At 40.5% G+C, this 24503-nt stretch overlaps 1 protein-coding gene across 3 annotated transcripts; it reads right to left on the bottom strand.

Annotated features, from left to right (window-relative positions):
• Positions 1–3323: 3323 nt before the first annotated feature.
• On the bottom strand, positions 3324–23762 carry SEC22A (SEC22 homolog A, vesicle trafficking protein). 3 transcript variants are annotated; one of them, XM_059476452.1, is made up of 8 exons: positions 23564–23762; positions 20034–20205; positions 18329–18532; positions 16859–17022; positions 15590–15784; positions 10882–11000; positions 7825–7890; positions 3324–4498 (listed from the first exon to the last, which is right to left on the bottom strand). In XM_059476452.1, the coding sequence occupies exons 2-8, from the start codon at positions 20045–20047 to the stop codon at positions 4298–4300; spliced, it is 963 nt and encodes a 320-aa protein (XP_059332435.1). In that variant the 5' UTR covers positions 20048–20205; positions 23564–23762; the 3' UTR covers positions 3324–4297. The 3 variants fall into 3 exon arrangements, with proteins under 3 accessions (XP_059332435.1, XP_059332434.1, XP_059332436.1); XM_059476451.1 differs by lacking the exon at positions 23564–23762 and adding an exon at positions 23084–23283; XM_059476453.1 differs by lacking the exon at positions 23564–23762 and adding an exon at positions 21928–22027.
• Between the last annotated feature and the right edge of the window lie 741 nt (positions 23763–24503).

Below are 24503 nucleotides of genomic sequence, written 5' to 3'. Positions count from 1 at the left end.
GATGTGTCTCTGTTTTATTTTAGCTGCAGCTGGCTGGTGGGATGCCACTTGTGTAGGAGATGCTGGATCTGCAAATAGAAACATCCAGGTCTTGTCTGGCACTGATGGATGCCCTGTCCTTTGCACTGCCCCAGGATGGAGCCCCAAGGGCTCAGACCCAGCAAACATCCCCTGGGTCCTTCTAGGGCTCCCAGCTGCCCCTGGAATCAGTCACAAGCAGCTGACAACATACACCAGCATAACTGAACAGCTTAAATGTGTGTGTCCTATTTAAAAAGAAGTTTGTATTTACAAAAGCACATCACCTCTGCCAAAGAGTACCCCAGGTATGGTACTTGTCCTCTCAAGGACACTGGAAGAAGGCAGCACTGCTGCCAGTGCAACATTTCCAATCTTTACATGTAAAAGTAAACACTACACGACTGTTCCAATTAACAGGAGCCTCAGGTAGAGCTGAGGAACAAAACTCCACAGCTTCCAGCTGACTTCTTTTAGTTGAGAAGACATTACACAGGCAGCTGAAAATGAAATGCCCTGCAATCTGTTATAGGTTAGGAGGGATTTTATGAGTGGACTGAGAACACAGCTGCAGGAACAAAAAGCAATGAAGTATTTAAGGTACCAGTCTTTATGAAAAATGGAGGAGAACTATTTAATATTTTCTGTGCTCTCCTACATAATCATACAAACAGCAGTTTAGGACATTGCCTGATGGAAGCAACTTTTTTAAACTATCTGTAGAAGGGTATTCCCCTGGGCTGGGAAGGCAGGAGTCTCCAATGCAGTGTTCTCTCATTTCAATTACTGTACACAGACTGGCTGTATAGTTTTCCCCAAATGCATCTTTTTCCCACCCAGAAAGCATTTTGATGAATTTTAGGTGTTTAGCCACTTCTCCCCAACACAGATCTGACTACCTCAAGTATCTGCTTGCACTTAATAAAATTATACATTTGGGACACACTGGATTTCTTAGATGTGTGTCCTCCACTGCAAGTATCTCCAGCCTGGCTGTTTATCAACAACATCCACAGACACCAACACCTGGCCAAAAAATATGCCCAGAGGCAAATATTTTCATTCTGTTGAGTTTCCCAACTGCTCCTCAGGGCACCATCACTTCCAGACTGAAGTTTAGGAGTTGTCAGAGAGAGCAAGCTTGGGATGCTGCTGGGAAAAGGGCAGCGCAGCTGTTTTAAAGCTGAGAAAACTCAAGTTTCCTTGCTCTTGACCCACTTCGTCCTTGCAACTGAAGGAGCAAGTAGGCTCTGGGGAGGTGGGGGAGGACTGAGAAAATTGAGTTTCAGGCCGGATGGGGGGCAGGAGCAGCAACATTTTCCTGCCCTTTGGGAGCCAGAGAGTTTCCTGTGAAAAGCAGAGGTGGCTGCACTGCTGGGGCCAGCCCTGTCCCGAGGCTCCCCTGGGAAAAGGGCTGGGAAGGGGCGGGGGTGGCAGCAGGGAGTCACCGCAGCAGGAGAGCCCAGCACTGACACGCCCTCAGGGGCAGCACGGCACTGGCATTCCAGTAAAAATCGCCAGGGGAAAACAGCTGCAGTCAGCTTCCCCCAGAGACCTCTTAACAATTTCAGATGCAAATAACCATTGCCATCTACTGGAAATGGCATTATACACATACCTTTCTAAGTCAGGCAAGCCTTTGTTCATTCCTTCCTGAAAGCAAATGCAGTGACACCTTATTGAAAGATAAACATTCCATGGTGGACACTCCTTTATAAATACAGCATGAAATGGGCTCTGCTGCTACTAAATCTCACAGAACAATCAAGCAACCACAAATGGTAATCGCACTTCACACTGAAGTAAAGCCTGTTGTTCAAGAGAGTAATCAACTTTCCTAAATTCATCTTCCTAAGTCTGGTAACTCAAGTACCTGGTAAAATGAGCAGGGAAGCCCCTGCCTGAGTGTTGAGTTTGTGTAAGCAAAAAGGAAATCCTGGGAATTTTCAATAAATGTTCACCTCCAGCCTGGCCTGCTGTATCGCTGTTCTGATCTCACAGCAAGATGTCAGCAAGTTCTAATATTACAAACTCAACCATGCTAAGAAGCTGTGGTTTTAGCACCTAGTAATACCACATAATGAACAACAGTCATGCTCATTAACTTTTCATTGTGAAATGGGATTTTTATCAGTGCTATAAAAGCAGGCAAACAAAACCCCAACTGTTTTCTGTTACACTGGCAGTTGCATTTGTTCATTATACCTGCTAATCAGCAATTAGTTTAATGCCAGCATAACTGGAATGGAATAATGGCTCCAGATGCTATGACAAAGGAAGTTTTCATTCCTTAAAAATGGATCTTTGGGAATAGCAGGAAGGGACGGTGCCTCAGAGCAAACAAAATTCTCTGCCAACATATAAACCAAGAAATGATGCAACAAGAAATTCTTATGTACACAACAACCTGAGTTAAAATCTTAGCAATACTTAAGACATTCATAGTAGCTTCCCTGCTTATCAATGGAGGTGAAAATACAGGTATAAGGGTTCTTCTAGACACTGTAAGCAAAATAAAACCTGGTTTTATACTTAAAACATAATACCTCTATTTTTTAATCACCGATTTTAAATGTAAAGGACTGCTTTTCACCTTTACAGAATGGTGCACTGGATGCTAATACAAACCATTCTGGATGCTAAGTAAGGGCTGTTTGCTGCTCATGTTCATAAACACCTTCTTCTTCCCTGTCTCTAAGTGGGGAGGGAAGAGAATTAACTGAGGAGCACCAACCCTGGAGCCTGCACACCAAAGGCTCCACCTCAGACAGCAGCCTGAGACACAGCACTTCCCACTGCAGTTTCATTCTCTAATTCTTCTTGGTTGTATTATGCACAATTTTCTTAACTAACACTCCATCTATTTAAAAAGAAAATAAGATAGCCAGTTCCTTTTTTCCTGGCCATAAAATCTGCACTAACTAACTTATTAGAAACATAATGTTTTGGTATGAATTGCCCAAGAAAATTTGTCTGGACCAACATTTCACAGCACAGCAAAGCTCTGCCCATTCCCAAATCCAGCAACACAAGGGCATTGCAACCTCTCTGCCATTAAGGTTGATTAAAACTTGTAGATAAAAACTTACATCTATTTGTACATTATAAACATCATAAATTACTGTCATATAAAAATAAAACCCCAGTGTAAGTGATGGTGCTCATCTATGGTTGGTTGGAGTTTGCTGGTTGATTCACCAGCTTTAGCAGCATACAATTGTTCTCTCAGCTCAATCACAGAGGTTTTATCCCAGCACAGAAACACCCAACCCATGAAGCCCAAAGAACCAACACAACCCCTGTAATTTCTTGTTTAAGCTAATCAGACTGGTTTATTATTTTCCTGTCACCAGCTGTCTGTCTCAGGTTTGAGCTAATTATTCATCCATTTCTGAGAGTAAGGAAGAACATATAAAAAGAACAGTACTCCAACAAGTACAAGTCACTCCATTTACTCACCAATCTGTTCTCTTTCAACTCTTCCAGAGTCCAAACACATGAAGTGTGCAAGAATCCTGGTTAGTGGAAGAACTTTTTGAATAATTACAAAAAATGAACCCTATCTACATAAATCAATTTCAAAGAATAATTAAAAGAAAATCATAAATGAAAACACATTAAAGAACTTACAGCACAAGACAAAGCACCACAGGTGAAGCCAATCCCTAGAAACTGAGTTTCCAGGTTACATTTTAATTAAGAAAACATTCACATATATGTCAATGTGAAATAAAACATTCCAAAATTTAGTATCTTACATATGCCACATCTAGTTTGCTAATATGCAATAGCATTACTATTATTATTATTTATTTAGCCTATTCCCTACTGCCTCACAAAGGCAAAACTGACCTTGGAAGTGAAAAGCTTGCACAATATGCAGAACATACTCTACACATTCCTCCATTAATGTACAAATGTGCTTCCACACTACCATCAGATAATGTGATCATCAAATACCATCAGATAATTCCACATCAGATTATCTCCATGAATGTATGAATGAAGGTTTTTTTATGCCACCAGTTCATATTCTACATACATTTCACTGCATGGACATACTTCACTTTCCTCCTCTAGTCCCATATTCTTTTGTGTCCTTTTCAAGAAAATAAAAAAAATCATTAAAAAAGGCTCAACCACCAAGTGTAGAATGTCCACAGGCATCTTACACTGACTTATTAAAAATAAAAGAAAAAAATAAAAGCCCCATTCAGACAGCTTCTTTTGGAGAACAGCTTTACATTCCTGAGAGTAACGAGTGGAAGCAGACTTGGTGTCAGACGTTGTAGTCAGGGGCCTTGCCCTGGGGCTGCCGCAGGCGGATCTGCAGGGTGCACCAGGCGCCCACGGTGACGTGGAAGAAGAGCTGCCACAGGTTGCGCAGTTCGTACAGGTACATGTTACACAGGCAGATCAAGCCAAACGTCAGGAAGGACTTGGCATTCCTCCAGCCTGTGTAGTACACAAACAGGTAACACTGCCAGGAGACAGAAAACAAATCAGGTTACCTCATGGAAAGTAACTTCTACTGAAGAAAAAACTGTGAGGTCACTGAAAAATTACAGCCCAAACCAAGGAAAAGTGGGAATCACACATGGAAGAAGAGAATGAATTCAGCAGTCATAGAAGGATGAGGAGCATCTGATATCAATACAAGGTTACATTTGCCTTGCATTAAACCCTGAGAACAATTCATTCATAATAACTAATTACAGCCTGACATGAGTGGCCCATGACTAAAGAATAGTGGATGTTCCTGGCAATCTCTGGTCAAAAACTCTGCTCTACTCAAGCAGTGCAGAAGGAACAAGAGAAGGAAAGGAAAGCAATGGGAAAGGTCAGGGCCAATACCAGGGCCCCAGAGCCCAGCACAAGGCAATCCCCAGACAGCTCCCATGTCCTGCCAGGGGTGATGCTCAGGGTCTCCTGGCAGATGGAGAGGCTCACACCCACTGCCCTGCTTCAGCTGCTGCAGCACTGATCACATCTGGAGAGACACACAAGTACTCTCCTGTAATTTTAGGCAATGTTTTGCACACTGTGGTGTAACACAGTCTATCAGGACTGCCCACAGTTCCCTACCCACCCCACTTCCTACTGTAACTGGAAATCTACTCAAGTCTTTTCTCTCAGTTTTCATCTCTAAAAGGATAAAGCTTTTATCCAGACATTATTTTCATTTCTTCTATTGTTTGAACTACTCCCTTAACTGCCACAAAATCAAAAAATTCCTTTGCTCCTTCCCTGGATTCAGGTCATTTCTGCTGAAGGAAGTTTTTCCTGAGCTTTAAGGCAGATAACAATAGTATTTATGCTTACTTTCTATTCCAAATCCGTTCCCAGTGGATTTATAACTATGGTCACACAGATTTAACAGCATCTATCATCAGATTATCTGAATGCCATTTCTGTTCTTCCTGGGCATTTGCCATGTTTTATCAGTCAAAAAAACTCCACTTAATTTTCTTTTCATTTTTCATGTTCCTCAAAAAAAGGGCAACTGAACAATACAATTTATTGAGGTTACTTTATATTCTATTTGAACTCTACCACTTTGTTATAAAGCATGCATTTCCACTGCAACTGTGGCTGAGAGCAGCACAGCTACTTGTAGTGTCTGGGTATCTAAATATTGTCAGAGAGGTGAGGACTGGCATTAATTATCAGTAAGATTTGTATGTTCTTCCTCCAAAGCAAAGTAAAACTAGAGATTAATAACCTGCATGTTTCAGAATCTAGACAGAAATGTTCTGAACCTGCTTGGCCATTTTGAGGAGAGTAAATGCAACCTGCTTGTGCTGACAACTTCACAAATCATATCTAAAAGAGCAATTAGTTGGCACTGGTATGTCAGCAATAAGAATTCAGATAATTTCCTCGTGTTGTCACTCCCGCTGACAATGTACAAACAAGTGTGACTGCTTCCAAGATTAAAATAAGAGTCAGGATATGCTTCATCAAAATGATTAATAAAGGCTTGAAAACAGTGGTTTAAAAATGTTACTATAACATGATGTCCAATGACTGAATTTTACTGAAGAACTGGAAGTGGATCTTTCATTTCCACTTTTCACTTTCTGAAGTGGATCTTTCATTGGTCTAGCTGTCAGGACATGCCCCTTACAGAACAGATGAAAATGCCAAAAAACAGTCAAAAGGCCAAAACAGTGCAGCTTTAACAGCTTACTGTAACAAGTACTGATATGAAACTCCTGAGGGTTGTTTTTCTACTACTAAAGGGAAGTGTTATACTGAGCATGCTTTTATGGAGAAGGCTCCTCTGTGCTTCTTCAAAGATTTTGATTTTTGATTTTTTTTTAATGAATGTTAAGAGATGACTGAAGGGTCAGCTTCTCATACTCTGCACTTCTGGTACAACTGAGGCAGTTATTACTTTTCCTCCTTTATAAAAGACTAGAAACTATGAAGCAACACTAGACATGTCAGTGTCTAGTGTTAGTGAGTGTCAGTGTCAGTGAGTCCAAAACATCATATTCCATGTAAGGCCTGTTCTTTTGCCTGCACAGTTATAAACATTTCTTGGGAACCAGAGACACACTGCTGTGTTGTAATTAACTGACCAGGACAATGCAGCATGATGGACACCTGGTGGGTGAATGACAGTGAAATGGGCTGCCATACAACACAGGGAATTAATGTCCTGAGCCCTTAACTGGAGCCAGAGAACATCAGAACATGCCAGAGAAACAACATCCCTCAATTCTGAAAGCTGACCAATCACATATTACAGGAATGATACCAGAGAGTGGGAAACAAGAGTTTCAACAGATGTATTTTGGATATTAATAAAAAGCCTACATTCCAAGTTGTGTGGATTCTTTCAGACAGCTCTGTTCAAGGCAAACAGTGGAGGAAAGATGTCTCAATGGACAGACATGAATACTTTGTAAAGAATAAGGTTTCCAGTTTGGGAAAGGAGGGGAAAAGTTTATTTTTTATACAAAAAATAATGGAGAAGCTCTACCTTATCTGATATGGAACAGACTGTTGGCATGGAAAATAACACCAATCTAAATTATTTAAGGCAGAAGTTAATGCAAAGTCAACAAGTGTTGGAGAACACAAGTTGCACTGGGACATTTTGCTAGAAATAAATTGTAAAGAATGAAGATTACAGATAACAAGACAAAAGACTGATAGAAAAGCATTTTCTTATATTACTGTCTGACACAGCACTAAACACTGGCCCACAGAAACAAGCAAAAACTGGATACTCCACAAGCCTAAGATTAAAAGTCAAAGTAATTATAATAACTGCAACTGAGCATGAGACACAGACAGAGGTTAATGTAACAGCAGTGTCACTGAATGACAGGTGCCAGTGGCACCTTGCTATAAATAATAAAGGAAAGTCAAATTCAGATGCAGAAATGGAAAGCTGACAGAGAAGAAAAACAAGAAGTATAAGGCAGGAAAACAGTGAAAAGTGGCCACAAGCTTTTAAAAGGAAGGAGATGCACATTAAAGTACAGAGTGAGGAAAATTCTGGGGTGCAGAATTATCAAAAAATAATATAACCTCCACTGCTTGTGACTTTAGAGATAATTATCTCAATCATCCAGCTGGAGAAAAAAATGCCAGCAAACAGAAGCTCTTTGTATCTTTTGTATCAATCTACTACTACATGATAGTTTATGATTAATGAAAAAAGAACAGAGCAGAAAATATTTTTTGTAATCACCCTTTTCAAGTATCTGTGGCATTTAAGAAAACATGATGACACTTATGCATGACTGGTAATGTTTTTAAACTCAAGTGAATTATACAAACAGAAAAACACACCTGGTACAAACAGGCTGCGGTTCCAAGAAAAAATGCAATAACATAGCTGAAATCTTCACCTTCACTCTGCAAGAATAAAACAAAAAGCCATGTTTTACAATAAAACAAGTGAAATACCAGCCATTTACAGTATGAAAGTTATGAATTACTGCATGTTAAAACAGTTTCACACAGGGATTATAGCAATTCCTTTACCACACTAAACCAACAATTAGGACTAATCAGTGCTTACTTACATATCTGCAAAAACATCATGTCCTGGAGTCTGACCAAAATTTTTATTCACAACAAAAAACTCCTGCCAAGATCTTCAAAAGCTTTAAAGATGTCCAGCTCTAACACTGGATATTTACCCTCTCCAGATGCCTTTGAAAATTCAAGTCTAAACACTGGTAACTACCTTTAATAGCAACTTCATAGATTTGTGCCTTCCTAAAGCTTCACAAAATGGAAACGAGGTAACAGCAAAGGACCCAGCCTGGCCACTAGGGTGGGGTAAAACTCTGCACAGAGAATAACGAAGGCAGCTCTGTGCTCATGCAGTGACAGCTAACAGCAGCACAGGAATTTATCAGACTTGGAAAATAGGGTTCTCTTGAAGGAAAGATGGAAAAATTGACTTGAAGTGACAGATTTTTCTACTATGTGTTTTGAAAACAAACCAAACCCTTTAACTTCATTGCAACAGGTTGTTACAGTTCCTACAGAGCTGAGCAGAGTAAATTTCCATGCTCAATGACTATTCTAACTGCATTTCTAGCAAACATCTGCAACCACCAAAAACTTTCCTAGGAAAACAACGGGCATTCATGCAAATGTTTGTCCTTGAGAGCAAATATCACTTGAGAAGATGGTGGTCCATCCACAAGGACAACTTGTGTCTGCTGAGACTATGCTCAGTGTGAAGCATTCCCATGTCCTGTGCTGGCCAGGAAACACTTTGCATTTCTGCACACAGAAGTTACATCCACAATGCAGTAATTTCTACCCAGTGTGTCTTTGCCCCAGTGCAATGCACATGTGCTGGAGTACAGTTACAGATTGTAACAGAATTTTATTAACACCCAAATAAAACCACTGATTATGAAGCAAACAGTAATTCAGAGACATGCTTTTGAATGACTTCTCAGAACACGTTCCATTAATTGTGTTTTGGATTACTTCTCCCTAAACCCTGTGGACTTTTCCATAATAAAGCAAACTAAGGGAAATTTTAATGGATTTTTAGTGTGCCTCATTTGTCAGAAATGAAAATTATCTTCCATCTGTACTGCAATCTATTACCTCCAGATGCAATAACATAGAGAATAAAATTAACTGGATGTCCTGTCATGCCTTAAATAGATTAATCTAACATTCGTGTTCTTTTTTAAAAATCAGCTGCAGAAAGGTAACAAAATAAGTTTTAGCAACATCACACTAACTGACAAATCTGTTCAGTACTACTTGTACTACAGCATACTTTAAAATCATTCCTATTTATAAACTGAGAATTGTGCACAACACAGAAAAACCTAATTAGGGATAAAGTAGAGATGCAGGTTCACTTGGTCTTTCTTTAAAAAACAAACCAAAGACAACTCAGAAAGAAGGACCCAGCATGGAACATTTTCATTAATCTTGTTCATCTATCAACTAGTCTTCCCAAAATACTGACACTCAACAGTACTGTTTATTCAATCTTTACATATATCAATACTATGTAAGATAACCTGGAATACAGGAACTCTTCTTTACCTTATTTCCCATTAGGTATCAAAAATATTGCAGTTAGCTGCTGAAAGGGCTAGAGACCAAGACTTACAAGGAGCAGCTGAGGAAATTGGGACTGTTTAGCCTGGAGAAGAGGAGGCTTGGGAGAGAACTTACTGCTCTCTGCAACTACCTGAAATGAAATTGTAGCAAGGTGGGGGCTGGGCTCTTCTCCCAGGTAACAATGGGTAAGATGAGAGGAAATGGCCTCGTGTTGCATCAGGGGAAAAATTTCTTCACTGAAAGGGCTGTCAAGCTGCCCAGGGAAGTGGTTGAGTCATCACCCCTGAAGGAATTTAAAAGCCTTGTGGATGTGGCACTTTGGAACATGGTTTAGTGAACTTGGCAGTGCTGAGTTATGGTTGGACTCAGGTCTTTTCCAACCTAAATGACTCTATGAAGTCCAGATATGTTAAAATAAAAAGACTCTCTACCAGCCAAACAAGAGGATTACCATTTTCTCTCAGAAAAGTTCCATGGGGTTTTTAGTTTCTATATCTATCACCACAATAACAACCATTAAATTGTAAGGAATTCCTAGTTTTTGGGGTTTTTTTTGTGGCAACACATATGAACTTTCTGTGCATGCCTGCCAAGTACTAGCAGCATATTCACCTGAGTTGCTTGAAAGCATAAACCAGCTTGTGGGAACACAACCAGCACAAGAAATGGAATAGAAAGAAACTGAAAGGCTACAGGGAGGGTCATAGTAGAGATTTTACAGAAAAAAAATTGGTGTGAGGGGGTTGTTTGGTGAGGGGAGTTTAGAAGAAATTACTTGACAATTTTCTGACACTGATCCTTTCAATACACAATGAGAAATAAGGTTTATTAAATACAAACAAAAAACTACAAAAGTTCTCCTAAGAAACAACTTTACAAAACCTGTTTAAAGATTCTTGCTCTGTGGACTTTCCAAAAAAACTGCCCAGACTTTCAAAGCTGTTCATCATTTCACTCAAGGGTTTTTAAATAGCATCTATAGAAATTAAACACCTCTTACCCTGGCATAAATTTAGCAAACAGAACATTATGTTCACATCCTCACTGCTCCCAAGGTACCAGGGAAGGAGCTGGCCACCCACCTGCCACTGCTGCTGGAACTCACAGCCTCGATGAATGAGGCAGCACATTCAAGGAGGATACACAGATCATAAACAATACAGGATTTGTAACAGAGGCCTGACCTCACAAACAGTACTTCTGAAATAAAACTGGCACAACTCAGCTCATACAGAGTCTTCTAAAATGAAAATTGTGGTTGCTATGATGCATAATTTTTAAATTCAAAAACATGTACAATACCTGGAGAAGGCTTTCTATGGCATGGAAGCCACGGATTAAATTCAAAGCCCCACATAACAGACTAAGCACAAATGAGACAATCCCTGGCAGAGTCACAGGTTCCAGACGTTGGTGAGGAGCTGCAAAGCAGATCAAAAGAAGATATCAAAGGTCAGAGCAATGCCTTCAGAAATTCAATAAAATAATAATCTCATTTGTCAGTGGTTTCTAGCTCAAGAGATCGCTGAAGCAAACCAAAAAATGTCATTTCTGTTTTCTAAAAAGACAAAACATGGTAAATGTTTCAGCACAAGGTTTAGCAAAAAGTAAATTTTCCTCCAGTTCACATATGGAATTGTCTTGTTATATTTCGTCTTTATCTCAATAGGTTCCATTTATTCAGTATGTTAGTCATGGCTGCTCAAACATGCCAGAAAATCAAAAGTAAAAGATGCACTTGCTACTGAAATCTGCCCATAACCAGTAAACAGCTAATAAGTCATGTGCCTAAGAGCTTCTCTCACAACCTCCACTCTCCTTTAACACCAATGCCTTAGTGAGATATTGAGACTGATGTAGCTTGTTTGCTGAACAGAACACTGAGGCAAAGCTATCACAGTTCCCTTCCTTACAAACACAGTGTGTGCTACCAAAGACACACATGAAGGGACAGCTCTGAAACTCAGCTGGCATCTGTGCCACAATCTTATATGGACTTCCAGATTGTGCTTAGCATCTTACAGGTAACACACATTAAAATTAAACCACGTTCTTTCCATGCACACCCACTCCTTCAAGCTTGTCCAGGGTGACAAGTATGTAACAGTTATGTATGTTCCTCATTACTGTCCCTTTCCATAATGAATAACAGAAAGCAAATGTGAAAAAACAATGCAAAACTCTTAGCAGTCTGGGCAACACTGGGATAATAATGGGACTACTGAGCTGTACTCCATTCTGTTCAAATCAACCAAGTGTAAAGATGTGAACAATGAGGTTAATGAACTGTAACATTAGTAGAGAGGGGGTGTCAATCCCAGTTGTTTGTATTGCACAGACCCAGGAAAAAGGTTTTTCAAACAGTTTATGAAGTTACAGAACCTAAAAAAGCCCCAACAAAAGCTATTTCACATTGATAAGCAGGCAGGGCTGTCTAATTAAGAGTGTACAATAAAACAAAAATATACAGGATGAGTTCAGTTAATTTGTGCTGAATTTAATAGTGTATAATCAGTTGGGGTGGTTTTTTTTAAACAAAAGTATAACCCATGTTTAACTGAGAGAGCTCACTGCTTTTCTAACTGTAGAGCACATTACTCCCAGCAATCACTCAGTTCAGGTTAGATATGCTAGATGTGCTATTTGCATACCAAACCACTCTTTTTCAATGACTCCCAAATGTTTATTGTGTTTTGGGGTTTTTTTTAACCATCTCATCTAGAGAGTGGAAAAAAGCTGAGGGTGTATATGACTGTTCTTAGCCAGTAGCAATTCCATTCCATTAACTGGTGGATAAAATTATTTCACTGCTCTCCACTTGCAGCCCTCCAGAAAATCTCCTTTTCCCCACGTATTGGGTAACTTAAAATCATTGTGTGCTAAAATAGCACTTAAAACACCTCTTTGAGAACTATGGGGGGAGAAGTAAAGAGTGTGGTCAGCTAAATCAACAAAGTCTACAAAGGTATATAAAATAGTAACTTCTCTCTTGTTAAAATATGAAAAAAAATATATAAAGGACATTGTGTAACCATTAATAATGTCATTAAACTCTCCAGAGTGTAACAAATTTTAGTGTTACTATCAAAGCAACAAGACTCATTTATACACAAAAAGATGAAGGCAAAACCAAAGAATGAAGAAGGAATGTCAGAGAAGGCAGGGTAAAGGGCAACTGACTTCAAATTGGTACATCCATCAACCTTTAAATATGATTAAGAGCCATATCAAAAATTATCAGTTCAAATAAAGCACAAATTCTGAATTTAATGTTGATTTGACATTTACATAAAAAAATCAGGTAATTTACATGGCATGAGAAACTACATTACTGTAAGAAAGTTTATTTAAAACTAAAATGTTAAAAAAAAACCAAACCAAAAGCATGGAGTACACTATCAAGCAAAAATTAACTTTGATCTGACAACTGTTTCTTCACTGAAAAAAGCTCAGAAAACAGTAATTTCATCCTAACCTGAAACATCACACATCAGCATGCTGTGACCCTATTTCTAATGCCTGCCAACACCTACATGTACCTTTGCAGGAAGACTGTATCCATAATCTGCACACTTTATGCTTCCCACATGCAGAATCACCCTGTTCCTCACTGCACAGCTCTCAGAGGGAGAAGGCTGCTCCTGCAGGCAGTGCCAGGCGAGAGCCACTGCCTCCCCCACGGCCCAGGCCAATGCCTCCAACTCTGCCCTTCTGCACAACAAAACAGGATCTGCATCCACCTAACTTCCCACCTCTGGGTGCCCTCCAACTTCATTTAACACAGCTCACTCCACAAAGTCCTACTTTTTAACAGTACAGCATATTCAGGAAATTCCACTAGGCAAAACATCTTTTTGTGAGAATCTTTTTGCTCTGTCCTTAGAGCAAAGGAGAAACTTGGAAGTCCAGCCAACTGAGTGGGCAGCAAACATCCAGAGAAAGTTCTTTTCAAGGGTGGAGAGAAGTGATGAATGTAAAGAACTACAAAACCATTAGCAGACTTTCTAAAAAAGACACTGTTATTCAATAGCATCTAAAATGTGAAGAGCTGAAGAAGTAGCAAAGTGCCAGCTTCCCATAATGTACAGCCCTTTGAGGGTGAGTTTCTACAGCAACTCAGGGAAGGAAGTGGATAACTGAACAGAGATCTATGGAATTCAGAGGAAGAAGAAAGTTAAAAGCAACTGAAAGAGAAACAGAAGAAAAATTACATGGAAAGAAAAGAAGACAACAGAATTTCTTCTGTAAGAAGTTGTGGAGAGGTAAGTAAAAAAAACAGACAATCACCTGCCAATTATTGTTGAATCTTCTTTTTTACTTAAAAGGGAAATGGTCCCTATGTTTTTTAATTTAGGTCTATATAACCTTCCAACATTCTTATTTAAAAAAAGTGATAAAAATCACATCTCCCACTACATGGACAACTTTTAAAAAACAGCCAATTTTGACACAGACTGAATTCTCTCATGCTTATTGTTTTTTCTTTTTCCAACTGCAGGAAGTTCAAATCTAGACAATTTTCAGAATTAACCAGCTCCCTGTCTGCCACCATAACCCTTTCCACAAAGCAGGATTATATGAGAACATTAAGAGTAAACAACAATATAGGAATCAAAAGTGGCACGAGTGGTATCACAGCATTACATACCTTTAAAAAGAGCCCACACATGTTAAAAGAGGACAAAGGTATGTACAGTGCTGCTTAGACAATTCCACCCTTTAAAACAATTTAAACACCTTCACACTTTTCCTTTAATCATTTTCCTGACTCTAACTCCAATACTGTTAAATTGCAAATACAGAGATTGTAAGCTATTTCTACACTGCCTCATAGCACCTGGAATTCTCAGAATCAGGGCCCCAGAGTACAAACAGGGCACCCTACTGGTTTTGTTTGGTTTTCATCTTCCATAGAAAGCAGTTTTCAATCTTCTAGAGTAATTCTCATGAGTAAGTACATAATAAGGATAATATACTGGCAAAGAGATCCCATTTACATATACATATACATAAACTGCATAAAATCACATTTATTACAACATTGTAGGAGGTGTTTAGATTAATGATTGCAATTCTATGATTTATGATTGCACCCTGACACTGTAAAGTGAACAGCATCAGTGTGTGCCTGCTCAGGATAATTTATAGACAGCAGTACTTCTGGGAAAAAAAGGAAAATATATTAACTAATTAAAATCAACACTTCCTTCCATTCTATTTATGATTTTGGTTCACTAAACTTGGAAGACTGAAATCAGATGATGTCAATTTGACACGTGGAGCCCATGTATCAGTGCAAGGATTTGGCATTTTGTTTCTGTCCTGCTGGGAAACATCTGAAGATGGGCCTCAAACCCATTCAGAGGATTCACTGAACAGCACAAACCTTTAACTCAGCTCAACCCCACAACTCCACATTTAACTCCTACATGAAGTAAATTAAAGTTTAAAAAAATTAATGACTACTTCAATAAATTTGGCAGCTTTATACAAAATGGCAATTCCTAACGTTGTACATAAGGCATTCATTTTAGAGAGTGCATCTCTAGCCAGCACAGCTCTTTGGATTTTCACCATGGCAAAGGCTTCCCAAGGAGATGCTTCTCCCTCCAGCTGTTCTGACTCCTGACACTGCTCTCAGCTTGTGTCAACACTGAGTCTTACTGGGCAGAAATATCAAAACTTCTCAGAAATCCTAAAAGATAAAAAAAAAAAAAAAAAAAAAAAACCAAAAAAAAATCTTCTTGTTAAGTGCTCATCTTCATTAACAGGGCTTTTTCCCTTCAATAAAGCAGTCTAATGGACAGAGCCATTTCTTCCTCTGAGTGCCTTGAGAAGGTAAGTATTTGGAGCAAGAGACAAAACAGACATCTGAGCTAAAATACACATAAGGTCATATCAGCTTTATGTTTTAGAAACATGAAAAGAAGCTTTTTTTAAAAAGAAAAAAAAATTAATTTTACTGCATCTGTCTCATTTAAGGATGCAACAACACAAGTCTGGAACTTACCTGCAGATATCTTACCAGTACCCTTATACTCCCCCACAGGTACATGAGAAAAGCCATTGGCTGAACCAAGCTCTGACACTGAAATTTGATACGGTGGCCTCAGTTTGATTTCAGTCTGCATATCAGCAAGATTCATCTTTGTTGACAAAGAACGTGTGTTGTTGTATCTCTGTTTGGTCCTCTGAATGAAATTATCTGTGCAAAATTTAAAATAAAAAGGTATTTTTCTATGTACTTTGTTAATTACAAAATCTAAGACCATGCAGCTTTTCAGTTCACAAACTGAAATATATGGCTTGAAACATTTGTATTTATCTTGGATTTTTAACGCTATTTCTGTTTTGTGCCAAATACATCATGGGTTATTTAATTCTGCAGTTAAAAAAATTAAGCTCTAAAAATCTAATTATGTAATAACTGAATAAAATAATGGCTTTTCATTGCATGAGACTGAATGCATTTCTAATACAATGGATTTACTGCACTTATTCTAGCTTTTCTGTTAGTTTAGTAAATATCCTTATGAAAAAAATATGTTGTGGAAGAAAAAATGTGTTCATAAGAAATCTTCACAAGGAGGACAGTAATGTCATACAGGAATTGTCATTAGCTGACTGAATTATAGACAGGAATTAACCAACTGGAGTATCTTCCCCCGTGTTTCTAAAACTGCAGTTCTCTCTGCTCTAATGTGTTTCATAAGAATATCTAATTACAGTAATTTCTAATACATGGTATTAAAGCAATATAAATTAATGGAATTTGTAACAGCTGTTATCTGATATATATGAGATGAGTTGCATTTGGAGACTGAAGATTAAATGTGCCACTACATCATAAGAGAAGTAAAAATTTCTCCCTTTCATACACTGAACAAGAGATAGCACAGCTAACATGAAACTGCAATCTTTTCCTTGAGAAATTTATGAAGCTCAATGACTTCACAGGTTGAGTATTTCAACAGGTATGAAGTCAAACAATTCCTGGTATCACTACCAGAAGATGAATTCCAGAGTTGCTCACACAAGGCTTAAACCAAAACCTACTGGAATGAACAGAACTAAGTTTGGATAAAACTCTAGTAGCCTAATTTAATGCCCCCAGAAGCACTTCTTTATTGACTCTAACAGCAGTTAAATCAGATTCTAAATCTACCAGAAACAGAGCTATAAATTGCTTTGGACATTTTTTGTGGGCATTAAGTTGTATCTATTCAAATTCTCATTTGTCTTAGTATGAGAATGAAGGGGGAGAAAGTCAGATCCTTACCAAACTCTATAAAACAGTATGGTCTGATAGCAGTATTCGTCTTCATCATATTGTAGGTAGTGATGAACTCCTTCTGAAGCTCATCCAGGAAACAGAAAGCCAGGACATTGGGATAATTTTCAGTGCACAACATCATATAGCTTACTCCCAGAGAACTTATAAAGCTACAATTGAGAAAACATATTCAAAATTTCAAATTTAAATTCAGTGAATTAAGTGCTTTTCTAGTCTGATCTCATATTCTGTGACCAAAAAACAAAAACTATCTGGGGGAGCAAAGGAATAAATGTTTACTGAAAAGCCCAACAGTATTCTAGAAGAAAAACAAGTTACTTTTAGGCAATGTTTTACTTGAACACCACATTGTACAATCACATGAGAAGCTGTTTTACATGACTGTGTATGCAGATATCTATATGTGTGTGTGTGCACACATATACACATACTTGTGAAACAGAAAATAACAAAGCTTTTAGGATGCAGAAACACAGCAGGTTCATCCCATAACAGCTTTTCACTCATCTCAAATGTACAATATGGGATCTGGTGCAGCCCAAAAATGCAAAACCTTATCTTCAGATTCAGGGGAGGGCTGTTGGCTCTTTCTAGAGCATGGGAAGAAATAAAACTGTTCTATAGAGTTAATTAATTAATAATTCTCCAAAGATAGTTGCAAAGACAACCAGAGATGGCAAATATGAAATCAGAAAAGGACAGTTTGCAACATACATATTCTGTTGTGTTTAGGCAATTCATTATTGTTTAGGTTTTCATGATAACATTCAAATGTCTTTAAAATCTTGCTGGATAACTTACAGTATTAAAAGTAATCAAAGACAAAAGCAGTAAAATCTAACCTAATTAAGCCTTATAGCTTATTCTTAAAAGTTTGTTTTAAGCTAATCAGTTTACATGCCAACTGTAGTTAGCTTGTTAAAAAAAAAAAAGATGGAAACAATTTAGTCCATCCTGGGCTTTAATCCAAGAAATACTGGAAACTCACATATACCTATAGGAGATGGAGAGGTCTTGGCACTTTCTAGGATCATTCAGGTGGTACATTGTTCCACTACTGTAACTTCTACATGGTTAACTAGGGGCTAAGATGAAGTTACCTCATTTAAAATATCTAAATTAGAATCAGAATTTAGGTCAGTTTAAGTGCAAGTGAACTATAAACAATAAAGAATTTCTTCTAAATATCTAATCCAAACATACCCTTTCATTTAGTGTAAAGCCACTCTTCCCATGATGTTGTCCTATGATTGTGCCATTATAAAGGAACTTCCATGAAAATCTGAATAGGTTCAAATCTTTCTACAATTGCTCAGGTTTTAAATTTCTGATACATAAATAGTGCCAAGAATTAATCTTACTTTGATTAAGCATTTCTAATGTGCACAGTTAACTTTTTAACTTACAGAAAGACACAACCTAGCATGTTGCAAATACTTAGATGAGATGCCTTACTTTATATTATATTGTCCAGTTTTCAGAGTACATCTATCAGGAAGCTGAGAAAGTTTTTTTGAGAGCATTTTAAAATATTTTCTACATTCTTGCATTCCCGTGCTCTGTTCATAATCAGTAGATGCAGAAAGTGGGAGTCCATCCCTCACACGGACCACAGAGGCAGATAAAATCATAGACATTGCCAACAGAGTTAACAACAGCCTGCAACAAAACACAAATCAGGAGCAATCAGAATTAAGGTAAAAGCACAGACAACAGAGACAACTGTGATGAATCAAACTTCTCAAACTGTATAGTGGATTCAGGCCTCAACTGGGGAACAGTCAGGATTTTCAACAGTAACTCAGACTAGTCTTAATTGAACGGGACCTACTAATCTACACAAGCCACAAAACATTAAATCAAAACATGCAAAAGTTTAGCAAGACAAGCATTAAAAGGATTACTTATCTGCTAAGCATCAGTACACAAATTTGTTCTCCTCCAAGTGGGCGACCTGCTAGAATTTATATGAAGCCAAAAGCAAACATTTCCTCAGCTCTTAACACTGCTCTGCAGACTCCTACCATATACTACACCTAGCACTTCAGACACTATGAAAAAATATTTTTGCCTCCCTCAGATGATGCTACTCAAGTTCCATCCAGTCACAAACTGCAAGAGGAAACATATTTCTGGATACAGCTGAAATATGCTTTTGTGTGTGATACTGACATGTTTACAGCACCTTTCAAACGATGACGTTCAGGGTGCTTTACAAGCCCCAGCAGCTGAATGACTGCATTCTCACAAGTCAGAAATCCATCTTCCCCAAAAAGACACTACCTCTTCACAAAAGAGAGGAAATAGCTATTTTTACCTGAACTCCCATCTTCTCTATTTCCCACTCCCCAAAGATTATATATCCATTAGGAAACTTAATGAATAATCAACAATATTCAGGCTTTTCAAGGTTATTTACTCCTCAGAGAGAAAGAGGCATATCATAATGTAAGCACTAAAAATGTGTTGTCATTTTCAGTTTAGTAAATTCAGCTTCATCAGCAGTCAAACCTCAAACTCCTCTGAGATCCATCACATTAGCTGAATAAATTCCAAATTAATACCCTCATATTTTACTTGTACAGCAAATCAGACTCTCCCCAAAGCTGTAACTGTTGACTACGGTCTGCTGAACACCTTGGGGCTTTTATCAGGTGCCTTGGTTATTTCAGCACTTCACTGGAGAATTCCCTCCTGAACAAAGTGCTTCCATCAGCTGGACACAAAACCAGAAAACAATCCCAACTCCAGGACTTCCTCTAGATCAGCCTGCTGGCATGAAGCATGCAAGCAACTAAACCCACAGTTCTAGAAACTTTTACCTATCCCCAAGTTCATGCACATATTCCCAGAAGGACAATTCACACGGAATGCACATGGACTCATTCTCTTAACTATGCTGCTAACCAATAACCAAGGAGTGAACCAAGCAGCTCAAGAGCACAACAAAATTCCACAGGAGCTTTAAACTGTGATGGTTCTCTGCCAATAACCATCTCTACCACTCAGAACTCGATCCTGACAGGGACTTTAGGAAGCTGTATCAATATAAACAAGAGCAGTGATGCCATGGCACAGTTTAAATATCCCTTCATCAACTTACTTGCACAAAATGTAATTTCATGGATGTGCATTTCCCCTGATGAAACAAATAACTTACTTAGCACCTAACATGAAGAAAGGAATGCAGCTCCATGTCCTGTTTCAGGAAAAGGCAGGGAATAGGACTGCTCTGCAGGAGAAACCCAGAATCCTGCAGCCAGCTCTCAGGAGAAAAGATATTCTGTTCACTTGGTAAATTATCTCGATGGTTAAAGTTCATGTTGAGCTACCTGATGAGATAAGAACAAACAAAAAAAGTTAATAAATACATTTATTGGGTAACAATGCACTTCAGCTCTGTTTTGTGAGGCCTTACATATTAGAAAGGCCTGAAAAGAGCTAAGGGAGGTTAGTCAAAAGATAATCAAAGAAAAAGAAAACTAGGATAATAGAGATATTAAAATGTTTGTGTTCTTTAAGTGAAGTTCAGGAAGTCCCATCACTTGAGGCATTTAAAATGGGAAAACATGCTATCCATCTGCACAGTACAGGAGCAACTCAGGTTTACACAACCTTTGATTCTGAACCCCATCATTCCCCTCAGCAACTGCATTTCAGTAATTCATCATCTCCTCTGCTCAGAGCACTTCAAGAACAAAACACAGCACAACCACAGCTACATTTCCAAAGCATTAAGATTTCCAATGTCCAATTTGCTTTGCTCCTACAACTGAGAACAAAGAACACAAATACCACTAACAGTAACATGAACGCACAGACAAGAGACAAAGCAAATGGTAAAGACATGTTTAGAGGCATTCTTTCAACTTTTATGTCTATCCTGTATGTAAATAAATATTTGCACAAATCTTGAACAAAACTTTGAGACTTCTACTTACATTCAGAGAAAAACAGGCTCTATAACAGAAGACAAGCCTCTATTGGAACCCGCCAATTCTCTTAATATACTATGAAATCACAAAAGGTAGAAACTGTGTTGAGGTGAAGATCTCAACACCAGTTAGGTTTTGTTACCATCATCTTAAAAAGCAGTCAGTGAAAATATGAGCTTTTTTCTCAGCCTCCTAACAGCAGAATCAGAAAGCTATCTAAAAACCAAAGCTAATAACAGAAAACTACTTTGGCTGGAAGATCATACAAATGTCAAGAGATGTATAATACACATACTGTAACAGAACATTCAGCCTTACCTGAAAATGTATTACAAAGAAAAAAAAGTTTACTAAACCTACCTTATCCAGCTCTCAAAACAATACAGCTTTACACAAGGAGCCAAGTGGTAAATTTGATATGCACTTACATATTTAGAGACTGAAGAAAGATAAATATGCTTTCAGAGCTACCTCTAAATGTTTTTTTGAAACATCTGTTCAAAGCTCCATTAAGTAATTCACGAAATCGTTACAAACTTCATACGTTTTCCTCCAGAAATTCTATATCCCTCAACCACCTGAAGATGACAAAAGACTACACTGCCACTACAAATGGTCTGTGAATCTCTAACAGGTGCAAGGAAATGAACAGATCAGGTTTGCTGTCTCATTCCATGACAGAACTGTGGTATACCAAATCCAACCAGCAGCTGTTTGGCTCACAGGTATCACAGAGGGTCCAAAACATGTCACCAGCCGTGGAACCCCTTGCCACAGGCTGCTGTCCGTGCTACAATGTCACGTGAATTTAAGAGGAAACTGGAAAAGTTCACAGACAAATTACCAGGGGGATTAAAAGCAAGTCACAACCCTTTGCTCAGAGGGATTCTGACCCCCACAAAAACACCCACAAGGAGGGTACATCACAGAAGCATCACTTGCTCCATGCTTGCACCATTCCTGTTTCCCTTGGTTAGTATTTACTTCTGCCCCATCGTTGTTGATTTCCCCTTCATAGCCTCCCCACAAATGAGAGAACTCATGGAAAAGAGGAGCATGGAGAAAGCTGCCCACAGACAGGTAAGGGTCAGCAGGGTGGCTATTCCTCTGCTACTGCACCTTCCCAAGAGCTGTCCAATTCCTCATGCACGTCAGCATCCACTGCTTCACAACGAGGAATCAGCACATGTCCCTGTTTCATTTCCTCCCAGGAACGAGAAACCTCAGGTGATGGAAAGCAGAGCCTGTTTCACTGTACTTGTTTTTTTTTTTTTGAAGCCATATTCAATTATCATGCTGTTTATTTCTGTATTATGATAGTACTTGATCCTGAAGCAGCATGTAGGCAAGTCCTAGAAACACTGAAAACAAAAACTGGAACATTTCTGCCTTTTGTAACAAATTCATCTAAGTTGTGATCTGACAGTTGTTTTAAACCTATCTGACATAGTCTGGTGACACTTTTAACAAGTGTTTGAAAGTGGCTTGTGACTTTGATTTGCTCAGGATACTTCACGTAAAAAAAACTCTGGCTTTCTCAAAATTCTGAGCAGATGTAGTGTAATGGCAAGCCTACCCTCCTGCACTTGATAACCTTCAGCCAATTTAATCACAGCATTTCTTGCTGGGATGTCTGCCTCTCATAAAAACTTTCCATAAAACATAAAATTGGGAAGCGGGTGCAAGCTGCACTCCTGTCTGACACAGAATACAGATAAAACTTCTGTGCTTACTTCAAAGGTGTACCTAATACTGTTGGACAATTTATTGTCTCCACTTCTGAGGATTGTGACAGCTGCATTACACAGGAAGGAGCCTAATTTTTTCACTCTACATCATATTTCAGAAACTCGCATTACAAACTGGAGCACTACAGAAGGACACAACAAATAAAGCCACTTTGACATCACCGGATATGATAAGACAAGGGAATAATCCTAAATCACCAGCCAATATAATCCTTTCCATAAAGCCAGAGGAAAGAGACCTTAGGGGCAGAATCAAGATTCACAGATTCAATGAGGTTGGAAAAGACCTCTGAGATCTTCGAGTGCAGCGTCACCAGCCACCACTGAGTGCCACGTCCAGTCTTTCCTTAACAGGTGGCTCCAGGCAAAGTGACTCCATCACCTCCCTGGGATCCCAATCCAATATAAAACCTCCCCTTCTGAAGAAATTCCTCCTAAAGTCCAAACAATTCAGACAAACGAAGGGAGCGGAACCAGTTGCATCCCAAAGTTTGGGAGCCTGACCCTTTCACCTGGCACCTACTTACGTGGCAGCTCCGACCGGACCATCTGCAGCCGCAGCAGAAGCGCTGACTCAGTGGTCACTGACTGAGGCGGATCCGCACCGACCCAGGACACAGACCTTCACACACCCTCCCGCGGAGCCCGGACAGCGGCGGAGACCCCTACACACAGCGGGCTCCCGCTACCGAGCGCCGCTTGCCAGGAGCCCCGAGCGGCCCTGCCTGCCTCCTGCGCCCGCCCTGCCCGCGGCAGCGGTGCTGCTGCCACCACCACCCCCCGAGACGGCTGCAGCGCCCGCGCTGCAGAGGCGCGAGCGCAGCCGGCCCTGAGGCTCCGCGGCCGGGCCCGGGGCCGGCAGCGACGGTGGGCGGGAGGGGAAGGGAGCGAAGGCGAGGCCGCGGCGCGGGCGGGGCGGGCAGGGCCGGGCGGCGGCTCCGGCCGCGGGTCCCGCCCCGCCCGCGCCCCTCACGGGGCCGGCCCCGCGCGGGGGGCGCGAGCCGTACCTGGGCAGCGGGGCGGCGGCGCGCGGCTCCCGCCGGGCATTGTGGGAGCGGACACGTCCGCGCGCGCCGCAGCGCCCCCGCGCGTTGCAGCCGAGGCTCTACGGGGCGGGGCCGTCCTGAGGGCGCTCCCGGCGCCGCCGCCTCAGGGGCCCCGGCCGGCCCCGCTGTCAGCCCGCGGAGCTTGGCAGGCTACCCTAGGGCTGCGGGGCGGGCCCGGGGCCGCTGTGTGCGAAGGGGACGCCGCCCTTCGCCCTTGCGTGGCTGGCATGCGACGGCCACGCTCCCGGGCCAGGCTCCCGGGAGTGGGTGTGTCTCACCGCCCGGGCGGGAGCAGCCGAGCACCGGCAGCGCTGTCTCGCACAGCCTTGTCTGAGGCTGAGTTTGTCATAGAATCAGTCAGGTTGGAAAATATCTGCGGAATCATGGGGACCAACTTATGACCCAGCACTACCCTATCAACCAGACCAGGGCACCGAGTGCACACGCAGTCTTTACTTAAACACCTCCAAGGATGGTGACTCCACCACATCACTAGGCAGCCCAGTCTAGTGTCAAAGCACCCGCTCTGTCAAGAAGTGCTCCTAATGACCAGCCTGAATCTCCCCTGGTGCATCGTACTGTCCCCTTGTCTGTGCCCTGGGAGAAGAGCCCAACCCTCACCTGTCCCCAGCCTCCTCCCAGGGAGCTGTGGGGAGCCACTGGATCGGCCCCGAGCTCCGCTCCTCTCCTCTCCTGCAGGACAATTGGCTCTGCTGTCAACACAGCTGAGCTTTAGGAGCTGTGCTCTTTGGGTTCTCCCGTCTAATAACTTCTGACAGCGGCTGGCTGGTGTCCACCAGGTTTCATGGATGACACAGCCCTTGGCGTGTGCCTGGCACTGTGTGGATAACCAGGTGTGTTTGGGGTTCTCTGCTGCTGGCACCTGTGTGATGGGGACAGA

Source organism: Ammospiza nelsoni, chromosome 7 (assembly GCF_027579445.1).
Source record: "Ammospiza nelsoni isolate bAmmNel1 chromosome 7, bAmmNel1.pri, whole genome shotgun sequence".
Classification (NCBI taxonomy): domain Eukaryota; kingdom Metazoa; phylum Chordata; class Aves; order Passeriformes; family Passerellidae; genus Ammospiza; species Ammospiza nelsoni.
This window is presented reverse-complemented; position numbering and strand designations above follow the sequence as displayed.

Coding starts and splice junctions, on each gene's coding strand:
- SEC22A (XM_059476452.1), bottom strand. Junction 17,023..18,328: donor ACTGGACAATATAATATAAA/GTAAGGCATCTC, acceptor TCTCAATTGTAG/CTTTATAAGTTCTCTGGGAG. Junction 15,785..16,858: donor ATACTGTTTTATAGAGTTTG/GTAAGGATCTGA, acceptor AATTTTGCACAG/ATAATTTCATTCAGAGGACC.